At 38.0% G+C, this 20,284-nt stretch overlaps 1 protein-coding gene across 7 annotated transcripts in view; it reads right to left on the bottom strand.

The window, feature by feature from the left end:
• Positions 1 to 20,284, bottom strand: part of LOC143037418 (oxysterol-binding protein-related protein 11-like) — a 174,189-nt gene that overhangs the window by 59,021 nt on the left and 94,884 nt on the right. For all 7 annotated transcript variants that reach the window (XM_076205570.1, XM_076205575.1, XM_076205576.1 and 4 more), the window contains one exon: positions 6,207 to 6,426. In XM_076205570.1, the coding sequence (XP_076061685.1) occupies positions 6,207 to 6,426 (220 nt within the window). The remainder of the gene's footprint in view (positions 1 to 6,206; positions 6,427 to 20,284) is intronic.

The following is a 20,284-nucleotide window of genomic DNA, read 5'->3' as shown; positions in this document are numbered from 1 at the left end:
ACACTGTCATGATGAAACCACCACTCTCCATGTTGCCACAGGATAGGGCATTTCTGTCTCACCATGTCTTGCAAATGCTTCAGAACTGCAAAATGGTCTGGTTAACAGTCTGACCAAGAGAAACAAATTCTTTCTGAACAATTCCTCTCACATCAAAGAAACAAATCAACATTGTCTTGATATTGGACTTCACTTGACGCACTTTTTTAGGTCGTGGTGACGTTGGATGCTTCCATCAACTTGACTGGTGCTTCGCTTCTGGGTCATAGCCGTAGCACCAGCTTTGTCACCAGTGACGACCTCCGTTAAAAGGTCTGGATCAACTTCCAATTCTTCTTTCAGTTCTTGGCACACATTCATTTGCGACTGCTTTTGATGATCCATGAGCAAGCAAGGCCCCCATTTTGCTACAACTCTTTTCATCCCCAATTCCTCAGTCAAAATTCATTGGCAGGAGCTCCAGGATGCACCAGTCAAATCAACAAGTTCATCAAATGTTCAGTGATAGTTCTCCAAGATCAGTTCAAAAGTTATCATGATGTTTTTATCCATTTGGGAGGTTGATGGTCACCCTCAACAAGACTGGTCTTCTAGTGACAACTGACCATTCCTATAGCATGCAAACCACTTGTAAACTTATGTTTTACTCATGGCAGCATCTTTGTAAGCTGTATAAAACATGATACCTGTTTCAGCTGCAATTTTCCCCAGAAAAAAACAGAATTTCATGGCAGCACACTGCTCCTTCCTTTCTTCCATTGTAAAAATAGACAAAAGGGTGCAAAACACTTTAAAACAATGGCAAACCACATGCCACACATCTTCCCACGATGACCCCAGTGAGCAGACTGATGCTTAACAGTTGCCTCATGTTGCATCTAGCAGTGGAAGCCTGAATTATTACAGATTTATCCCACAGAAAACTATTCTGGTTACTTTTGGGTACACCCTTGTACAGACTCTGTATAATGATGCCTTTCCCTGATTAGCCAATAGAGTGAGTTCCTGGTTAACCCGAGTTTTTATCAAATTCAAGGCCTCCTCCACAAATGAAAGAGAGAGAGAGAAAAAAAAAAAAAAAAAAAAAAAATGTATTCATAATGAGGATGAGTTTAGTGTTGATGTGGGTCAACATATGACACAAATGCTTTTCCACCATTCTTCCTGCCTCATACTCTGTTTTCATTTAGTTTTTGTGTGAAATGGGCTTTGTAGGGAAGAGGCCAAACGCAGAGTATGGGAGTCCAATATATTTTACGTTTTGCCCAGCAGGGCTTCTTCAGAAATAACCCTGCTGGGCCCTGCTGGGCGAAACGTAAAATATATTGGACTCCCATACTCTGCGTTTGGCCTCTTCCCTACAGAGCTGTTGCAGTCATTGCTGCTTTTACTGAAATGGGCTTTACCATGATAATTGTATTTATCTTTTAAAAAATATATTCAATGGTGTTACAGTACATAGGGATAGTAACGATGCAAAGAAATAAATATGTCACATTACAAGAAAAAGCTGGTAGAATTATCCAAATGAACATGGGGAAAAAAAACTATCAGCCACCATACTCAAAGACAAGGACCGTATACAGTACAAGTTTGATATAATGAACTCTAAATTACAAAAGAAATTACATAACTGTTGCCTCAAGTTTCACGAGGTGGAAAAACCACAGTCCAACAGTGCCTAGCAATGGTCCTTGAGCCTTCCCATAGATCTCTCCGAGATGAAACTTTGAACTATTGTGTTGTATTAGTGAGGGACTATGTCACTGGCTCAAACTGGCAGGGAGGGGGAGAGGAGTCACCAGTTGTAAGCTCTCCATGTGAGAAAAAGTGTACAAAATACAGAAGAAGTTGATAGACAGAGATCTTGGGCCTCATCTGAAGACCAAGTGGCTACCCCTCAGGGCTGCACCTCCTGATTGAGCTAAGGGGGTTATCAGGTTTTGAAAATGGGCAACTTTGCTGTCCATCTTGCAGGAGCATCATATGCAGGTACCTGTCATTGGTCTTCAAATTGTGGAAAGCTCTATACAGTGAACTCAAAAGTTCCAGGAAAAAATTCTCCCTATTGCAAGCAAAATCCACTAAATAAGTGAGGATTCTGTTAGATAGCAGTGAATGTGCTTCTTCAATCATGTGTAGCTCTTGGTCTTGCCATGCTCCTTGTTCAAAAATTTGTCTTTGTTAAAAGATTTAGTGGACCTGCACTTCATCTAGTAGAAAATACCAATCTAGAGCATATGGAGGGGTGGTGGGTCAATAACAAACTCACTAGATAGCAAACTCTTCTCTATAGTTAACATGGCCTCAACTGAATTAGTTCATTACAATGAGCTTGTACTGTACTGTCTCATGTTTAAGACAACTCCCATGCACTCAACTGTAATACCTAAGTAAAGATCAGGTATGCTGATGGCAATTGAACATATAATACCATGAACAAAGTACAATAATCAGAGATACATGCCTCTGAACAATCAATCTGGGAGAAATTTACGAAAACCTGTATTATGTACAAATGGAACTCTGATGTGATCCAGGACCTTACCTGTCATATCTGCTATTGATTTCGGCCTAGGTAGAGGTTGGGGGTGGGAATCGGGTTTTGACTGGGGTGGGTGACTGGGAAGCTAGGGTAGGTGGACACGCATTTCCTATGCTGGGACCAATGAGTACCTGCCTGTGATGGTCCTGCATGATGGACAGCAGAGCTACCCATTTTCAAAACCCAATAACCCCTGCACCTTCATCTGGGGATGCAGCCCTGAGGGGCTAAAACTCCATCTATGAACCAAAAAAACCCATGAACTCTCTATCAACTTCAACCATATTTCTTGTATTTTTTCACATATCCATTGAGGTGGCAACTAATGACTGCTCCCCTCCTCTTACTATTTTGAGGCAGCGACACTGAAACTGTCCCACTACCAGACACTGTGGGTTTTCCACTTAGTAAAATCTAGGCAACAATTACATTATCTTCTATGGTCTGCCAGTGTCTACCAGGTATTTGTTTTCTTTTTCCTATAATTTCCCTAAAATTTTCAATCTAAAATAGATTATATTTTCTTATAATGCTTTGCAAATTTTGACTCAGCATTACACAACTAGTATGGTCAGTATAATGATCTATTCTCCTATCTTCCTAAAAAGGAAAGAGACATAAAAAACTAACTTCTGCTGATAGATAAACCCTGCCCTATATACCAACTTTGTGTAGAAACAAATCATCACCTATCTCTCTCACCACTTTAACCTCTTCAATTAGAGACAAATTCTCACTCGCAGCATCGGATGCCTGATGTACGCTGATTCAATGGTGCATCACAATACTTGCATTATAAAATATAAAGTCACAGTTGATTTACTCTTTCCCTTTCACTCTGAGTAATAATAAACACAGAAAACACAAGCAAGCCAATTCACAGAATTTGGGGTCACTCAGCTACAACTACAAAATTAACATAATCAAGACGCCAATGTCAGCATCCTCATATACCCACTTGCTCCTCATGACACCTATGTAGGCATCATCATATGGAAGCGGTTAATATCTTTTCAATTACTACCCTTCTAAAATGGATTAAATCTCCCCTAACTCATATTTCATTCTCTTATGGGTGACAGATTACCCTAAGCTGAATAAAATCTTGTGGCATTAGCCAAGATAAGTTTTGTTATAATAATCACTGGGCTGAAGGCAGATCGATGATTTTCAGTCTGAGGATTTCTATTTAGCTTTAGGTTGTCAATTACATGTTTGAAGGCTGTCTCCTAGGAGATTAAACTTGTTTTATACTAATCCAAACAAGATTGAACATAAAAAAGGAAGAGAGGAAGAGTTTGAATGTGTTTGAGATGAGGTGCCTGAGAAATATGATAGGGGTTACTTGGCTGAATAGTGTGAAATGAGGAGGTGAGGAGGAGAACAGGGATGGAAAGGGAGTTGGGAGATAGGATTGATGACATTCCCTTCTTTCCCAATGCCCCTTTTACCCCATCCATCCATCTCATCCTTGGTTGCCCCCTCATGTTCATTCCATCCACCTCTGCCTTCCACACCTTTTTCACTAATCTTTCTCCACTCATTCTTTCAATGTGTCCAAACCATTGTAATACTCTTTCATCAACACTATCTCACAACTCCCTTTCCACCCCTGTTCTCCTCCTCACCACCTCATTTCTCACTCTATTCAGCCTAGTAACCCCTATCATACTTCTCAGGCATTTCATCTCAAACACATTTAAACATTTCCTATCTTATGTTCCATGTTTCTACCCAATACAGTACTGTCAGCACAATCACCCCTTTATACAATCTCCTCTCAGCATCCATTCCCAAATGGGTCAGAAGCAATGTAGAAAGAAACAGCACATCTACAACAAGGATGCTTCATTTAATCAGCGACCCCCCTCTATACCCTCATTTGGAAAAAGAAGATGGGTAGAAATCCCTTCAGGCATCAAAATATCATTCACACATATTCCCTCACACACCCATTCCCCACCCACTCCCTTCCATGCATCACAGCATCATCCATACACAAGCATTCTCAACTCAACCCTATCTTCTGTCTTCTTCCTTCCTCAAAAGACATTCCCCTCTTTCCCAATGCCCCTTTTACCCCATCCATCCATCTCATCCTTGATTATCCCCTCATGTTCACTCCTTCCACCTCTGCCTTCCACACCCCTTTTATTAATCTTTCTTCACTCATTCTTTCCATGTGTCCAAACCATCCCAATACTCTCATTCACCATATCTCCCAACTCCCTCTCCACCTTCACTCTCCTCCTCACCTCCTCATTCCTCACTCTATCCAGCCTAGTAACCCCTACCATACTTATCAGGCATTTCATCTCAAACACATTCAAACTCCTCCTCTCTTATGTTCCATGTTTCTGCCCCATACAGTGCTGTCAGCACAATCACTCCTTCATACAATCTCCTTTCAGCATCCATTTCCAAATGTCTATTTCTCATTACACTATTTCAGCAAAGGCACATTTAGCAACTCCCTAAAATACTCTGCCCATATTCCTCTTACTGCCATCTCTTCCATTATCATCTTTTCATCTGCACCTTTCATCTTTTTTCTCTACTTGATTCATCTCCCCTTCCTCTCTTAATTTCCTTCCAAAACATCTTTTTATTACTTTCAAAATTTTCTGGAATACTCTTACCCCATTTCACATCCGCTTTCATTTTTGCCTATCTGTATTTATTTGTATCTACCTTATTGTAGTATATAGGAGGGAAGCTGCATGCATGGGGATCCCATCTATGCGTTTCCAATTGTCAAATGTGAATCTCAGTTCATGTATAATGTCCACCTGGACTGAGCTCAAATTCACAAGTCTTGTAATTTTGTGATTTCCACACACAACAATTATTTTTATCTTTTGTATTCTTAAAATATTCATGCCTCACTTCTTTTATTTACTAATATACACTTTCAGTGTTTTCTCTCAAAATTACTTTATTCAGCTGTGAGGTAACCTGTTATGGAGTTGAGCTTATTTCAAATTCATGACTATCAGTATTTCTCCAAGAGACAATTCATCTACTGGAATAACCTCCACCTAGTGCACAGTTAAATCCAAAGACTCCCATGTCACTGACCTTAAAAACCCAATCAGGAATTATAGAATTACATTAGAACATAAGAATGGAGGAGACTGCAAGAGACCATAAGGCATACACTAGGCAGTTCCATGTCTTTTACCACCTGTCATACCTATCCATAAAATTATCTAATCTTCTCTTAAAACGACCAATTGTTTCAGCATTCACTACATGGAAACTAAGTCTATTCCATTTGTTAACCACTCTGTTGGTAAACCAGTTCTTGCCTATTTCCTTCTTAAATCATGATGAAGGGCACATCAGTGGCAATGTTGTTGTTGGATACTGTGACACATAACCCAACAAGATTAAGATCTCATCCCGTCTAGTTTATTTTTTGGAAAAAAAGAGAAAAGAATGTGAAGAAAAAATGCTGATTCTGTCTGTGTGGCATTGCTGCTTTTGATAAATAATTTGAAAAAAAAAAAATGAAATGATACTCCTATTACAACCAAATCAGCATACTGATGTCAAAACCACCTCTATGTCCTTTTGTCATAGCCAGAAACCAGTAGCGCAGAAGTGTAAGCACAAAAGCCGACACACTGCCAAACTCCATTCAAACTTCAGTTCACCAAACCTTTGTATAGCCGACGGAGGCGACATGGTGGTTGTGGTGGATGTGGTGGTGGTAGTGGTGATGGTGGCACTGTGGGCTTGTGGGGTGGAGGCAAGAGGTAGGGGGGTGGCCATCTGCTGGGACTTGAGAACCCCTAGGCACTGGTCCAGGCAGATGAGGGTAGCCTGACTTGTAGCCTTCAGCAGGAGCAAGTTGGGATCAATGCAACGCATTCCCGCACCTGAAAGAGTTCCTCACGTGATAAGAACTTACCCACACTAGCAACCTGCATCAAAGAATGCAAATAAACACAATAATATGAGTTTGAGAGAAATGAGGAACTCAGAGGCATCAAAGAATACAGATAAGTGCAAGGCAATTGAATACAAGAAAAAGAGGTGAGTGACTGTATAAATACATACTGTGAAAATAACTCAAGGCAATGAAACACTAGAGTAAATGCAAATCAATAAGAATACTTGGAAATAGCAACTAAATATGTCTACATACATACATTCATACATTGCTCAATACATATATTAATGTGCTCAAGTGAACTTGCAGAGTCCTTAGATAATGAGATAAGAAAGAATACTGACAAAGCAATCAATAGGAAAAATTCCAGATCTAGAGAGAAGAACAGGAAGTAATGGTGACAGTACAGCTGATTAAAGGTAAGTATAAACAGAATTTTTTTTATTAGACTGGCACATAACAAAAATACTAGCAAATGGTGAAAATGGAAGTGCTTCAATAAATTATATATATATACACATATATATATGATGTAAAATCACTGAATATAGAAACAATATGACTATAAAGGAACAATGATGAGTAACAAAATATTCAACTAACTTTTAAAGGATTAACACAAGAAACTGATACAAGGGAGATCGGGAAAATGATATTGAAAAGGAAATACATGTGTTTGTTTGTTTGTTTGTTTGTGTGTGTGTAATTCACTATGGTCTTTGACCATGTGTTGGACTCGTGATCAACAGCTACTACCCTCCCAGAAGAGAGCTCAGAGCTCATGTATGACCAATCTATGGGTAAAGCTGTGACCTCACACACACACACACACACATCCAACTCCCTGCCCAAAAGAGTTGGAGTAACAACTTGCAGCACAGCGATACTGAAATGATTTCATCCCTGGGTGGGATTTGAACTTAGACCACCTTAGTGGCAGCCACAATCGCTACCACTGCGCCATCGAGCCATGTATTTACCTAGTTGTATTTTATGGGAAGAGAGCTATGCTCGTAGTGACCTGTCTTTATATCTTTTAGCATCCAGTTTGATCTTAAATTCTTGTGTACTTTTTACACTCACTGTTTCCTCATCCAATTTGTTCCAGATATCCAAATTCTGTGTGGGAAACTATTCTTTTTCAGATCTCTTCTATAACTATCTTTAAGTTTCTTTTCATGTCCTCTTGTTTTCTTTTATCCTGCTTTAATAAATCATCTCTTTCAAGGACTTCCATCCCTTTCATAATTCTATAGATGGTCAGTAGATCTCCTCTTTCTTTTCTTTGTTCCAGGGTTGGTAGTTCGAGTTTGGCCAATCTTTGTTCATATGTCAATTTGGAGAGCGTTGGTGCCATCTTTGTCATTGCTCTTTGAATTCTAATTTATATTCTTTTTAGTACTGGGTGTCCATAGTGTCACAGCATACTTCAATTTTGGTCTTATCAATGTAACTAATATTTTATTACCAATTCTTCGTCCAGGTAGTCAATGGCCACTTTTATTGATCTTAGTAAATTGAATGTTTCTCCAACTATTTTGTTGATATGTTTGTCTGGTGGCTTGTCTTTGCTGATAATTACTCCTAGGTCCCTTTCCATGTTAACTTTTTTAACTTCCTTTGTACCAACTTTATATTGTTCCGATATTCAATTTTTACTTTTTCCAAATTCCATTATACCACATTTCTTGATGTTGAAGTTCACTTCACACTTTTGATTCCATTCCCAGACTTTGTCCATGTCATTTTGTAGTAATTCACAATCTTCCTCTGTACTTACTTTCTTTAGTAGTTTTAAATAATCTGCAAAGAATTTCATATAATATTCCACACCTTCATCCACGTCATTTACATATATGGCAAACATTATCAGAGCCAATACAGAACCTTGTGGGACTCCAGGTCGAGTTTTTGTCTCTAAGTACCACCCTCATTTTTCTCCCATTCATGAAATCTTCCATCCATTCCAATAACTTTTCTTGTACTCCACCTATTGTTTCAATTTTTCTTAGTAGCTATTTGTGTGGTACTTTATCAAATGCTTTTAGTAGGTCTAAGAAGGTACAATCTGCCCATCCACCATTTTCTTGCATTATTTCTATTAATCTCAAGTAAAAACAAATTAAGTTTTGTGGCACATGATCTTCCACATCTAAATTCAAATTGTTTTGGATTTAGTATATTATTCTCTTCTAAATATTCTAATCAATTTACTTTTGATAAGTTTTTTGCATATTTCTGCTATTGTAATTGTATGTGTGTGTGTTTTTTTACCATGGTTCACCATGGTCTTGGATCACATGTTGGATTCATGATCGACAGCTATTTCCCTCCCAGAAGAGAGCTCAGTGTGTGCATTTACCTAGTTGTATTTTGCAGGAAAAGAGCTATGCTCGTAGTGACCTATTGTATCTTTCTGCATCCAGTTTTTCCTTAGTCATGAATAGCTTTAGCGCTCACTTTTTCCTCATTCAGTCAGTTCCGGATATCTATCACTGTGTGAAAAGCTATTCTTTTTCAGATCTCCTCTTTAACTGTCCTTCTTAAGTTTCTTCTCGTGTCCTCTTGTATTTCTTTTGTTCCATTTTATGTTATCCCTATCAAGAATTTCCATCCCTTTCATAATTCTATAGATGGTTAGCAAATCACCTCTTTCTCTTCTTTGTTCCAAGGTTGGTAGATTTAGTTTATCCAATCTTTGCTCATATGTCAAATTGCTCATATGTCAAATTGCAAAGTGTTGGTGCCATTTTTGTCATTGCTATTTGAATTCTTTCTAGTTTTTTTGTGTGTGTGAGTGTGTGTGTGTGTGTGTATTTACCTAGTTGTACCTAGTTGTATTTTACAGGAAGGGGAGCTATGCTCATAGTGTCCCGTCTTCATATCTCATTTTATCTAAACTATTTTTAAATTTATGTATTGTTTTTGCACACACCACTTTCTCATCTAACTTGTTCCAATTATCTATTACTCTGTGAGGAAAGCTGTTTTTTTTAGATCTCTTTTATAGCTGTCTTTCTTGATTTTCTTTCCGTGTCCTCTTGTATTTCTATCATCCCATTTTATCAGATTCTCTCTATCAATAATTTCTATGCCTTTCATGATTCTGTAAATAGCTGTGTGTGTGTGTGTGTGTGTGTGTGTGTGTATTTACCTAGTTGTATTTTACGGGAAGGGGAGCTATGCTCGTGGTGACCCATCTTTGTATCTCTCCGCATCAAGTTTTGTCTTAAAATCTTGTATAGTGTTTGCACATATTGTTTTGTTGTCTAATTTGTTCCATGTATTAATCGCTCTGTGTGGGAAACTCTTCCTTTTCAAGTTTTTTCTCTAACTATCTTTTTTCAGTTTTTTTCCGTGTCCTCTTGTTTTACCGTTGTCCCACACTAACAGGTCGTTCCTGTCTAAAACTTCCATTCCTTTCATTATTCTGTAGATAGGCAGCAAATCTCCTCTTCCTCTTCTTTGTTCCAGTGTTGGTAGGTTCAGTTTGGATAGTCTTTGCTCATATGTTAATTCAGTGAGAGTCGGTGCTAGTTTGGTTGTCGCTCTTTGTAATCTTTCTAGTTTCTTAATATTCTTTTTGGTGCTGGGTGTCCAAAGTGATGCTGCGTACTCAAGTTTTGGTCTTATTAGTGTAGTTAGTATTTTCTTTATAATTTCTTCATCCATATAAGTAAATGCCATTTTGATTGACCTCAATAAGTTGTAGGTTTCTCCGAATATTTTATTTACATGCTTATCAGGTTTCATGTCCTTTCCAATCATCACTCCAAGATCTTTTTCAGAGTCTGCTTTTTTTCTTTTTTCTTCTCCAATTCTATATTCTTTTGATATTCTGTTTTTACTCTTTCCAAATTCCATTATACTGCATTTCTTTATATTAAATTTCACTTCCCACTTTTGAGTCCAATTCCATATCGTGTCCAGATCTTGTTGCAATGAGTTGCAGTCCTCTTCCGTTTTTTACCTTAACCCCTTCCATATGGTGCCGCACACGTAGGCGTCATGAGGAGCAAGTGGATTCGCGACGCTGCCATATCGGCGTCTTGATTATATTTATTGTAGTCGCCCCTGTGTTTTTACATTCTCCCAAATGCGCCCTGAATCCCATTCTCTGTGGTTTTCAAAATTTGCGGGTGAAAGAGAGAACGATCGATATAAGCGGCGACTATATTTTATGATGCGAATATTATTACGTGACGTCATACGGCTGGCATTGGCTGCTGCCCGCGAGATTTAAGTCCCGTACTGAAGTGGTTAAGCAATTTTGCATCATCTGCAAAAAAATTCATATAGCACTCCACGCCTTCATTCATGTCATTAATGTATACGGCGAACATGACCGGGGCCAGTACCGATCCTTGCGGGACACCGCTTTTTACTTCTTCCCAGTTGGAGAATTTTTCTTTAATTACAACTCTCATTTTCCTCCCAATCAGGAAGTCTTCCATCCATTCCAATAATTTTCCTCTGATTCCACCCTTTGATTCTATCTTATTTATTAATTTCTTAAGAGGTACCTTATCGAATGCCTTTTGCAGGTCCAGAAAAACACAGTCCGCCCATCCATCTCTTTCTTGTATTATGTCTACTAATCTTGAGTAAAAGCAGATCAGATTTGTTGTACATGATCTCCCTTGTCTGAATCCAAATTTATTTGGGTTCAGTATAGATTTTTCTTCCAGGTATGTGTGAATGTGTGAATGTGTGTATGTGTGTGTGTGTGTATTTACCTAGTTGTTGTATTTACCTAGTTGTATTTTGCGGGAAGGGGAGCTATGCTCGTGTTGTCCCGCCATTGTATCTCTGTGTCTAGTTTGCTTTTAAACTCGTGAATGGTTTTTGCGCATACTATTTCATGATCCAGTTTGCTCCAAGTGTCCAAAACTCTTTGTGGAAAACGGTTTTTCTTCAGTTCTCTTCTATAGCTATGTTTTCTTAATTTTTTTCCATGTCCTCTTGTGTTTCTCTTGTCCCAGTTTAGTAATTCTTCTCTATGAAATATCTCTGCCTTTGATGATTCTGTAGATGGTCAGTAGGTCTCCCCTCTCTCTTCCTTGCTCCAGTGTCGGTAGCTCCAGTTTAGCCAATCTCTCCTCGTATGATAGGTTTGCAAGTGCAGGTGCCATTTTTGTAGCTGCTCTTTGGAGTCTTTCTATTATGTTCTTTTTTGTACTGGGGAACCTCAATGTCACATACTCTAGTCTAGGCCTTATCAATGTAACCAAATTTTTTTTATCACGTCTTTGTCCAAGTAAGCAAATGCCACTTTTATTGATCTTAGCAAGTTGTAAGTCTCCCTGACAATTTTGTTAATCTGTATATCATAGGACAAGTCGTTTGTGATAATTACTCCCAAGTCTTTTTGGGATCCTACTTTCTTTATTCCTTGGTTCCAATTGTATATTTTCTTGATATTCTGTTTTTGCTTTTTCCAAACTCCATTGTGCTACACTTGTTAGTATTAAAATCCACTTCCCATTTCTGACTCCAGTTCCATACCCTATTCAGGTCTTCTTGCAGTGCTTCACAGTCCTTATCAGTTTCTACTTTCCTTAACAGTTTGGCGTCATCAGCAAAGAAGCTCATGTAACAGTTCACGCCCTCGTCCATATCATTCATATAGATAGCAAACATTATTGGAGCCAGTACAGATCCTTGCGGTACTCCACTGATCACCTCTTTCCAATCTGAATATTTTTCCCTGAGCACTACTCTCATCTTTCTACCAGTCAGGAAGTCCTCCATCCATTTTAGTAGGTTCCCTTGTATTCCTCCTATGTGTTCCAATTTTTTTTTAGTAATTTTCTGTGTGGTACTTTGTCAAATGCTTTTTGCAAGTCTAGGAATGCACAATCAGCCCATCCGTTTCTTTCTTGCACTATGTCTATTAGTCTTGAGTAGAAGCATATTAAGTTTGTGGTGCATGATCTACCTTGTCTGAACCCGAATTGTCTTGGGTTTAACATGTTGTTATCTTCCAGATGATTTACCCATCTATTCTTGATGATTTTCTCACAAATGTGTGTGTATGTGTGTGTGTGTATTGTATTTTACGGGAAAGGGAGCTATGCTTGTGGTGTCCCGTCTTCATATCTCATTTTATCTAAACTCATTTTATCTTGTGTGTGTGTGTGTGTATTTACCTAGTTGTATTTACCTAGTTGTATTTTACGGGAAGGGGAGCTATGCTCGTGGGGTCCCGTCTTCATATCTCATTTTATCTAAACTATTTTTAAATTCATGTATTGTTTTTGCACACACCACTTTCTCATCTAACTTGTTCCAACTGTCTATTGCTCTGTGAGGAAAGCTGTTCTTTTTCAAATCTCTTCTATAGCTGTCTTTTTTTATTTTCTTTCCGTGTCCTCTTGTATTTCTGTCATCCCATTTTATCAGATTCTCTCTATCAGTAATTTCTATGCCTTTCATGATTCTGTAAATAGCTATCAAATCTCCTCTCTCTCTTCTTTGCTCTAGTGTCTGTAGTTTAAGTTTTTGTAGTCTCTCTTCATATGATAGTTTTGAGAGTGTTGGTGCCAGTTTTGTAATTGCTCTTTGTATCCTTTCAAGTTTTTTTATACATTTTTTTGTACTTGGTGACCATATCGTTGCTGCATATTCCAATCTTGGTCTTATCAGGGTGATTAGGATTTTCCTCACCATTTCTTCATCCAGGTATGTAAATGCCACTTTGATTGTTCTTATTAAATTATAAGTTTCTCCAAAAATCTTATTTATATGTTTCTCAGGTGACATATTATTCATAACAATGACTCCCAGGTCCTTCTCATTTTCTACTTTTTTTATTCCTTCTTCTCCCAAATTATATGATCCTGCTATTCTGTTTTTGCTTTTTCCAAATTCCATTATACTACACTTTTTTGTATTGAACTCCATCTCCCACTTCCTACTCCATTCTTGTACTTTATTTAGATCCCTCTGTAGTGATTCACAATCTTCTTCAGTTTTCACTCTTTTCAGTAGTTTTGCATCATCTGCAAAGAAGCTCATATAGCTTTCAATTCCTTCATCCATATCATTAATATATATAGCAAACATTATTGGTGCCAGAACTGTTCCCTGCGGGACACCGCTTATTACTTCATTCCATTTTGAGTGCTGATCTCTTATCACTACTCTCATTTTTCTTTCTTGCAAAAAGTCTTCCATCCAATTTAGCAATTTACCTTGTATTCCTCCTTCATATTCTAATTTCTTAAGCAACTTCTTATGTGGTACTTTGTCAAAAGCTTTTTTTAGGTCTAGAAATGCACAATCAGCCCATCCATCTCTTTCTTGTATTATATCTATTAGCCTTGAATAGAAACATATTAAATTGGTGACGCATGACCGTCCTTGTCTGAATCCAAATTGCCTTGGATTTAGTACGTTGTTTTTTTCCAAGTATTTTACCCATCTACTTTTGATAATTCTTTCACAAATTTTTGCTATTGTACTTGTTAGAGAGACTGGTCTATAATTGGTAGGTTCTTCTTTATTTCCTCCTTTATATATAGGTACTATATTTGCTTTTTTCCAATCTTCTGGAACTTTTCCTTCTTTTAAGGAACTGCTTATTATGCTATGTATTTTGTCTGCCAGTTCATTCCTGCATTCTTTCAGAATCCAGTTTGCTATTTCATCTGGCCCATGCGATTTTCTGACATCAAAATTACCCAAGTGTGTCAATATTTCATTCTTTGTTACTTCTATTTCTTCCATAGGGGGGACTTTTTCTTTCCACTCAATCTCTTCAGGTTGTATATTTTCCCTTGTAAACACTGATTTAAAATGTTTGTTCATAATTTCTGCCATTTCCATTTCCTCAGTGTATTCAACTCCTCCTTGTCTCAATTTCTCCAAGTCTTGTTTGTTTTTCAGTTTATTGTTTACAAATCTGTAGAATAGTTTTGGTTGATCTTTACACTTTTCTATAACATCTTTTTCATATTTTCTTTTTTTCTCTCTGCACTTTTGTACATATTCATTTCTATAACCAGTATATATTTTCCATTTTTCAGGTCTTCTGTCTTTTTTCCATCTGGTCCAGGCTTTGTCTCTTTTGTCTTTTAACTCCCTACAACTTTTGTTGTACCAGCATTTTACATATTCTTTTTCTTGTTTTTGTCTTGGGACATACTTTTCCACTCCTTTTTTGTAAATTTTTGTCAAAATATTCCATTTCTCTTCCACTGATGTTTCTTCTTTGTATATTTCTTCCCAGTTTTCTTGTTGGAAGAATTCTCTTATTTTATCAAAGTTTGTTTTTTCATACATCATTCTTCCTTTTCTATATTGTTCATTTCTTTTCATATATTTTTCTTCATTAAGTTCCAGTTCAATCAATATGTGGTCACTTTTACCTATTGGTGTTTTATATTCAATCTTGTCCACTATTCTAGGTTCAGATGTAATTATTAAGTCTAGCCTCGATGGTTCTTCTTCATTTCTATACCTAGTGTTCTCTTGTATCCATTGTGTCATTGAATGGTCAGTAATCATCTCAAGTAGAGCATTTCCCCATGAGTCATCACCACTCTTTGCTGTCATTTCTTCCCAGCAGATTTCTTTGCAATTAAAGTCGCCCATCATAACTATTCTTCCTCCGTCTTCCATTATTTTAGTTAATGCTATCTTTGTGTCCTCTAACATACTTTTATGTTCACTCTCCTCCCATGAGGCTGTTTTCGGAGGCACATAATTGATCACAAATTTTCTGCTCTTCTTATCTCTGTCTTCCACTTCTATCATAATCATCTCTACTGTATTCTTTCCATATATGACACCTTTCACGTTTATATCCTTCTTAGTCAGGAACATAACTCCACCCCCTTGCTTTTTCTCTCTGTTTCTAATCCAATAATTGTATGCATCATGTCCTACACTGTTGGGTGGTAGTGGGCCTTTTAATTTTGTTTCTACAATTCCCATTATGTCCGGTTCTTTTTCTTTCAAATAATCATTCAGCTCATTCAGTCCTGTTATTAATCCATCTATATTTGTGTAAGACACTCTTAGTTTTCTGCCACTTCCATTGTGTTCTCTGTTTCCCTTATGTTTTTCTTTTGTATGTCGAACTTCCTTAGTTTCATGTTCACTACTCTCCAATAGAATCTCTCTTTCTCTGACTCCGTTCTGTTCTCGTTTTTTGTCTTAGCTTCCAGTCTTTTCTGCTTTTCTTCCTCTCTTTCCTCTTTATTCATTTCTCTTTTTATCCATATCTTTTTGTGTTGTTCACTTGTTGCTAGTTTCCCTGTTTTGGATAAGATATTCTCTGCCGTTGTTTGTGACTTGAATTTAATCTTAATTGGTCTGGTCTTGTCTGTGCTATACTTTCCGAGTCTAAATTTCTCTTCGATTTGTTTCATAATTCCTGGTTCATCTTCCTGAACTGATTCTAGTAATTGGCTTACTTTTTCATTTTCCTCTTTGATTCTTGTGGTTCTATCTGTGTTGTGTTTCTCTTCCATTCCTAATATAATTATACATTTCTTCTTGTCTGCTAAATCCCTTACTATATTCTCCTTTTGTCTCATCACTTTAATAACTGAGTCTTCAGTATGTTCTTTCAATTGCTGTTTGACTATGTCAGTGAATGAAATCTTATTTCCTTCTTGGGTTTGCTTCCAATTTTTACTTTCTTTAGCTATTGTTTCTCTGTTTTCTTTACTATTCTTCTTCAATTCCTCATTCTCCCCCTTTACCTCTCTTAACTGTCTTTTTAGTTCTTCTATTTCATCAGTTAAGTTTTTATTCGCCTTTTCCAGTTCTTCCAATCTTTCAACCCTTTTTAAAATGGTGTTCATATGACCTAACCTACTCTCCAAGTCCTCGATCACCTTATCAACCTTCATCTCTAGTCTTGTCAGTCGGGGGGGGTTTGAGTCCCCCCCACTCTCTTTAAATCCCTTGAAAATATTCTCATCACTTTCTGCTATATTGCTCCTATCTATACATCTAATCTTCACATTCCTATTAGACATGTTATCATCCAACTCGTCTTGGGGTCTTTTGTCTACCCGGCGGCCCGTCAGGGCCATTTCCTCCACCTCCTCATTACCTTCCATTTCCCCAGTAATCCCTCCCCCTCTCTTCTTTCCTTACTTTCCCTCTACCTCACGAGCAATTCCCCCCCCCCTGCAAATGCGACTAGGCGCGGCTCTTGGCGGTGGTATACACCAGCGGCACTTTTGTTGAGAGCGTTCGTCAAGCCGTCCGTGCGATGAAAGTGGGGGGGGGTGGGTGTGTATACCTAGTTGTATTTTACGGGAAGGGGAGCTATGCTTGTGGTGTCCCGTCTTTATATCTCATTTTATCTAAACTACACTCATGCCTTGATTTAACGGACTAAAAGGGGGGAACACCGGTCCGATATACCCGATTGTCCAAAGTTTCCGATACTACTGTATTTCAACGATTACGTTACGAAAAAATGAGGAATGAATACAGTACGGTACTTTTACTTAAGCACACTATCCAATCTGTTAGTGTAAATACCTGGGATCTGGCCCAAAATTTTCACCCCAAGAGTACCAAGTCCAAAATTTTCATCAAACAATACTTCAGCAAATATTGGGTAAGTTGTTCCTTTTGTTTACGAATATCAGACACAGTTTGTTTCTTTACTCCATATCCTCTTCCATACGTTGCCGCCTACGTAGGCGGCATGAGGAGCAAGTGGATACACGAGGCTGCCATATCGGCGTCTTGATAATACAGTATTTATTGTAGTTGCGCCTGCATAATGACATACTCTCTAAACTGTCTTCATCACATTTTCTATGGTTATCAAAATTCCATGGGTGAAAGAGAGAATGATCGACATAAGCGGTGACTATTTTTTATGATGCAAGTATTATGACGCAACATCGTACGTCTGGCAGCTAATGCTGCCCGCGAGATTATGGCCCGGAGTGAAGTGGATATTCATCACACACCTGCTTCACCGACACTCCACTTTCCAACTTTTTAATCAACTCAAGCTTCTGTGATACTGTTAAATTGACTATTTTCCTCTTTTCTACAGGATGTACAGGTGCCATGGTTAAAAAAAAACTGTTGAATTATTTCACAAACAACACACAAAACAGGGCCAAAAAGGTCGAAAAACACGGACCAAACAGCTCCACGTGTTCCGGCACAGTTGTAAACAAAGCGACCATAGGTCATCTGGCGGTCAACTGTGGAAACATCGGACCGCGTCCGGTCGCTCCGGACGATCCGGAAGCTACAGATTTTGTCCGTTGCATCCGAAATCCGTTAAAGTGAGGTCTGTTAAATCCAGGTATGAGTGTATTTTTAAATTCATGTATTGTTTTTGCACACACTACTTTCTCATCTAACTTGTTCCAAATGTCTATTACTCTGTGAGGAAAGCTATTCTTTTTCAGATCTCTTCTATAGCTGTCTTTCTTGATTTTCTTTCCGTGTCCTCTTGTATTTCTTTCATCCCATTTTATTAGATCCTATCAATAATTTCTATGCCTTTCATGATTCTGTAAATAGTTATCAAATCTCCTCTCTCTCTTCTTTGCTCTAGTGTCTGTAGTTCAAGTTTTGCTAGTCTCTCTTCATATGATAGTTTTGAGAGTGTTGGTGCCAATTTTGTAATTGCTCTTTGTATTCTTTCAAGTTTTGTTATACATTTTTTTGTATTTGGTGACCACATCGTTGCTGCATATTCCAATCTTGGTCTTATCAAAGTGATTAATATTTTCTTCACCATTTCTTCATCCAGGTATGTAAATGTCACTTTGATTGTTCTTATTAAATTATAAGTTTCTCCAAAAATCTTATTTATATGTTTCTCAGGTGACATATTATTCATAATAATGACTCCCAGGTCCTTCTCATTTTCTACTTTTTTTATTCCTTCTTCTCCCAATTTATATGATCCTTCTATTCTTTTTATTTTGCTTTTTTCAAATTCCATTTTACTACACTTTTTGGTATTGAACTCCATCTCCCACTTCCTACTCCATTCCCATACTTTATTGAGATCACTCTGCAGTGACTCACAATCTTCTTCTGTGTTCACTTTTTTTAACAGTTTTGCGTCATCTGCAAAGAAGCTCATGTAACTTTCAATTTCTTTATCCATATCATTAATATATATAGTGTTTGTCTCTTATCACTACTCTCATTTTTCTTTCTTGCAAAAAGTCTTCCATCCATTTAAGCAGTTTGCCCTGTATTCCTCCTTCAGTTTCTAATTTCTTAAGTAACTTCTTATGTGGTACTTTTAAGTTTACCATTCATGTATCGATAGAATAGCTTGGGTTGCTCTTTGCATTTATCTATAATGTCCTTTTCATGGTTCCTTTTTTCCTCTCTTCACATTTTTACATACTCATTTCTATAGTTTATATATACTTGCCATTTTCCAGGTTTTTTATCTTTTCTCCATCTTTTCCAAGCTCTGTCCCTTCTATCTTTTGCCTCACTGCATCTTTTGTTGAACCAGCATTTAATGTACACTCTCTCTAGCTTCTGTCTTGGTACGTGCCTATTCACCTCTTCATTGTAATTATCCATCAAGATATCCCATTTCTCTTCCACTTTTGTCTCTTCCATGTAAAATTTTTCCCAATTTGCATTCTGGAGGAATTTCTTTAGTTTTCCAAAGTCCATTTTGCTGTACATCAATCATCCTTTCCTATGCTTTTAATTTCCCTCCATGTATATTTCTTCCTTTAGTTCAGTCTCAATGAGTATATGGTCACTCTTTCCAATTGGTGTCTTGTACTGGATTTTATCCACAATTTCAGGTTCTGTTGTAAATATCAAATCTAGTGTCGACGGCTCATTACTTCTGTATCTGGTGTTTTCACTGACCCAATGAGTCATTGTATATTCCATGGTCATGTCCAGTCATACATTACCCCACAAGTCTTCTCCGCCTTTAACTGTCATATCCTCGCAACAAATTTCTGTGTGTGTGTGTGTGTATTTACCTAGTTGTATTTTACAGGAAGGGGAGCTATGCTTGTGGTGTCCCGTCTTCATATCTCTCATTTTATCTAAACTGTTTTTAAATTGTTTGCGGACGACACTGCGCTTGTGGCAGGATCGGAGGAGGGATTGAGGAAGCTGGTGGCAGAGTTTGGGAGAGTATGTGATAGAAGAAAGCTAAAGATAAATGTGGGTAAAAGTAAGGTGATGAGATGTACAAGGGGTGAAAGTGGCAGTAGACTGGAAGTGAACATTAAGGGAGAGTGACTGGAGGAAGTGGATAGTTTTAGATACTTGGGTGCAAGTGTAGCAGGAAAAGGTGGAGTGAAGGTGGAGGTAGAATGTAGATTGAGAGAAGCGAGTAAATGCCTTGGTGGATTAAAGAGTGTAATGAGGAATAGACATTTAGGAATGGATGCGAAGAGGAGACTGTATGAAGGAGTGATTGTGCCAACAGCACTGTATGGGGCAGAAATGTGGAACATAAGAGAAGAAGAGAGAAGGAGTTTGAATGTGTTTGAGATGAGGTGTCTGAGAAGTATGGTGGGGGTTACTAGGCTGGATAGAGTGAGAAATGAGGAGGTGAGGAGGAGAACAGGGGTGAAAAAGGAGCTGGGAGATAGGGTTGATGAAAGAATATTAGGATGGTTTGGACATATGGAAAGAATGAGTGAAGAAAGACTAGTAAAAGAGGTATGGAAGGCAGATGTGAGTGAACATGAGGGGACGTCCTAGGATGAGGTGGATGGATGGGGTGAAGGGGGCTTTGGGGAAGAGGGGAATGTCTGTTGAGGAAGGAAGGGAGAGGACGGAAGACAGAGGTGAGTGGAGAATGGTTGTATATGGATGATGTGATTGCATGAGGAGGAATGGGCGGGGGGTGAGGT

The sequence above is a fragment of the Oratosquilla oratoria genome, chromosome 22 (assembly GCF_046742065.1).
Source record: "Oratosquilla oratoria isolate Oo_2021 chromosome 22, ASM4674206v1, whole genome shotgun sequence".
NCBI lineage: Eukaryota > Metazoa > Arthropoda > Malacostraca > Stomatopoda > Squillidae > Oratosquilla > Oratosquilla oratoria.
This window is presented reverse-complemented; position numbering and strand designations above follow the sequence as displayed.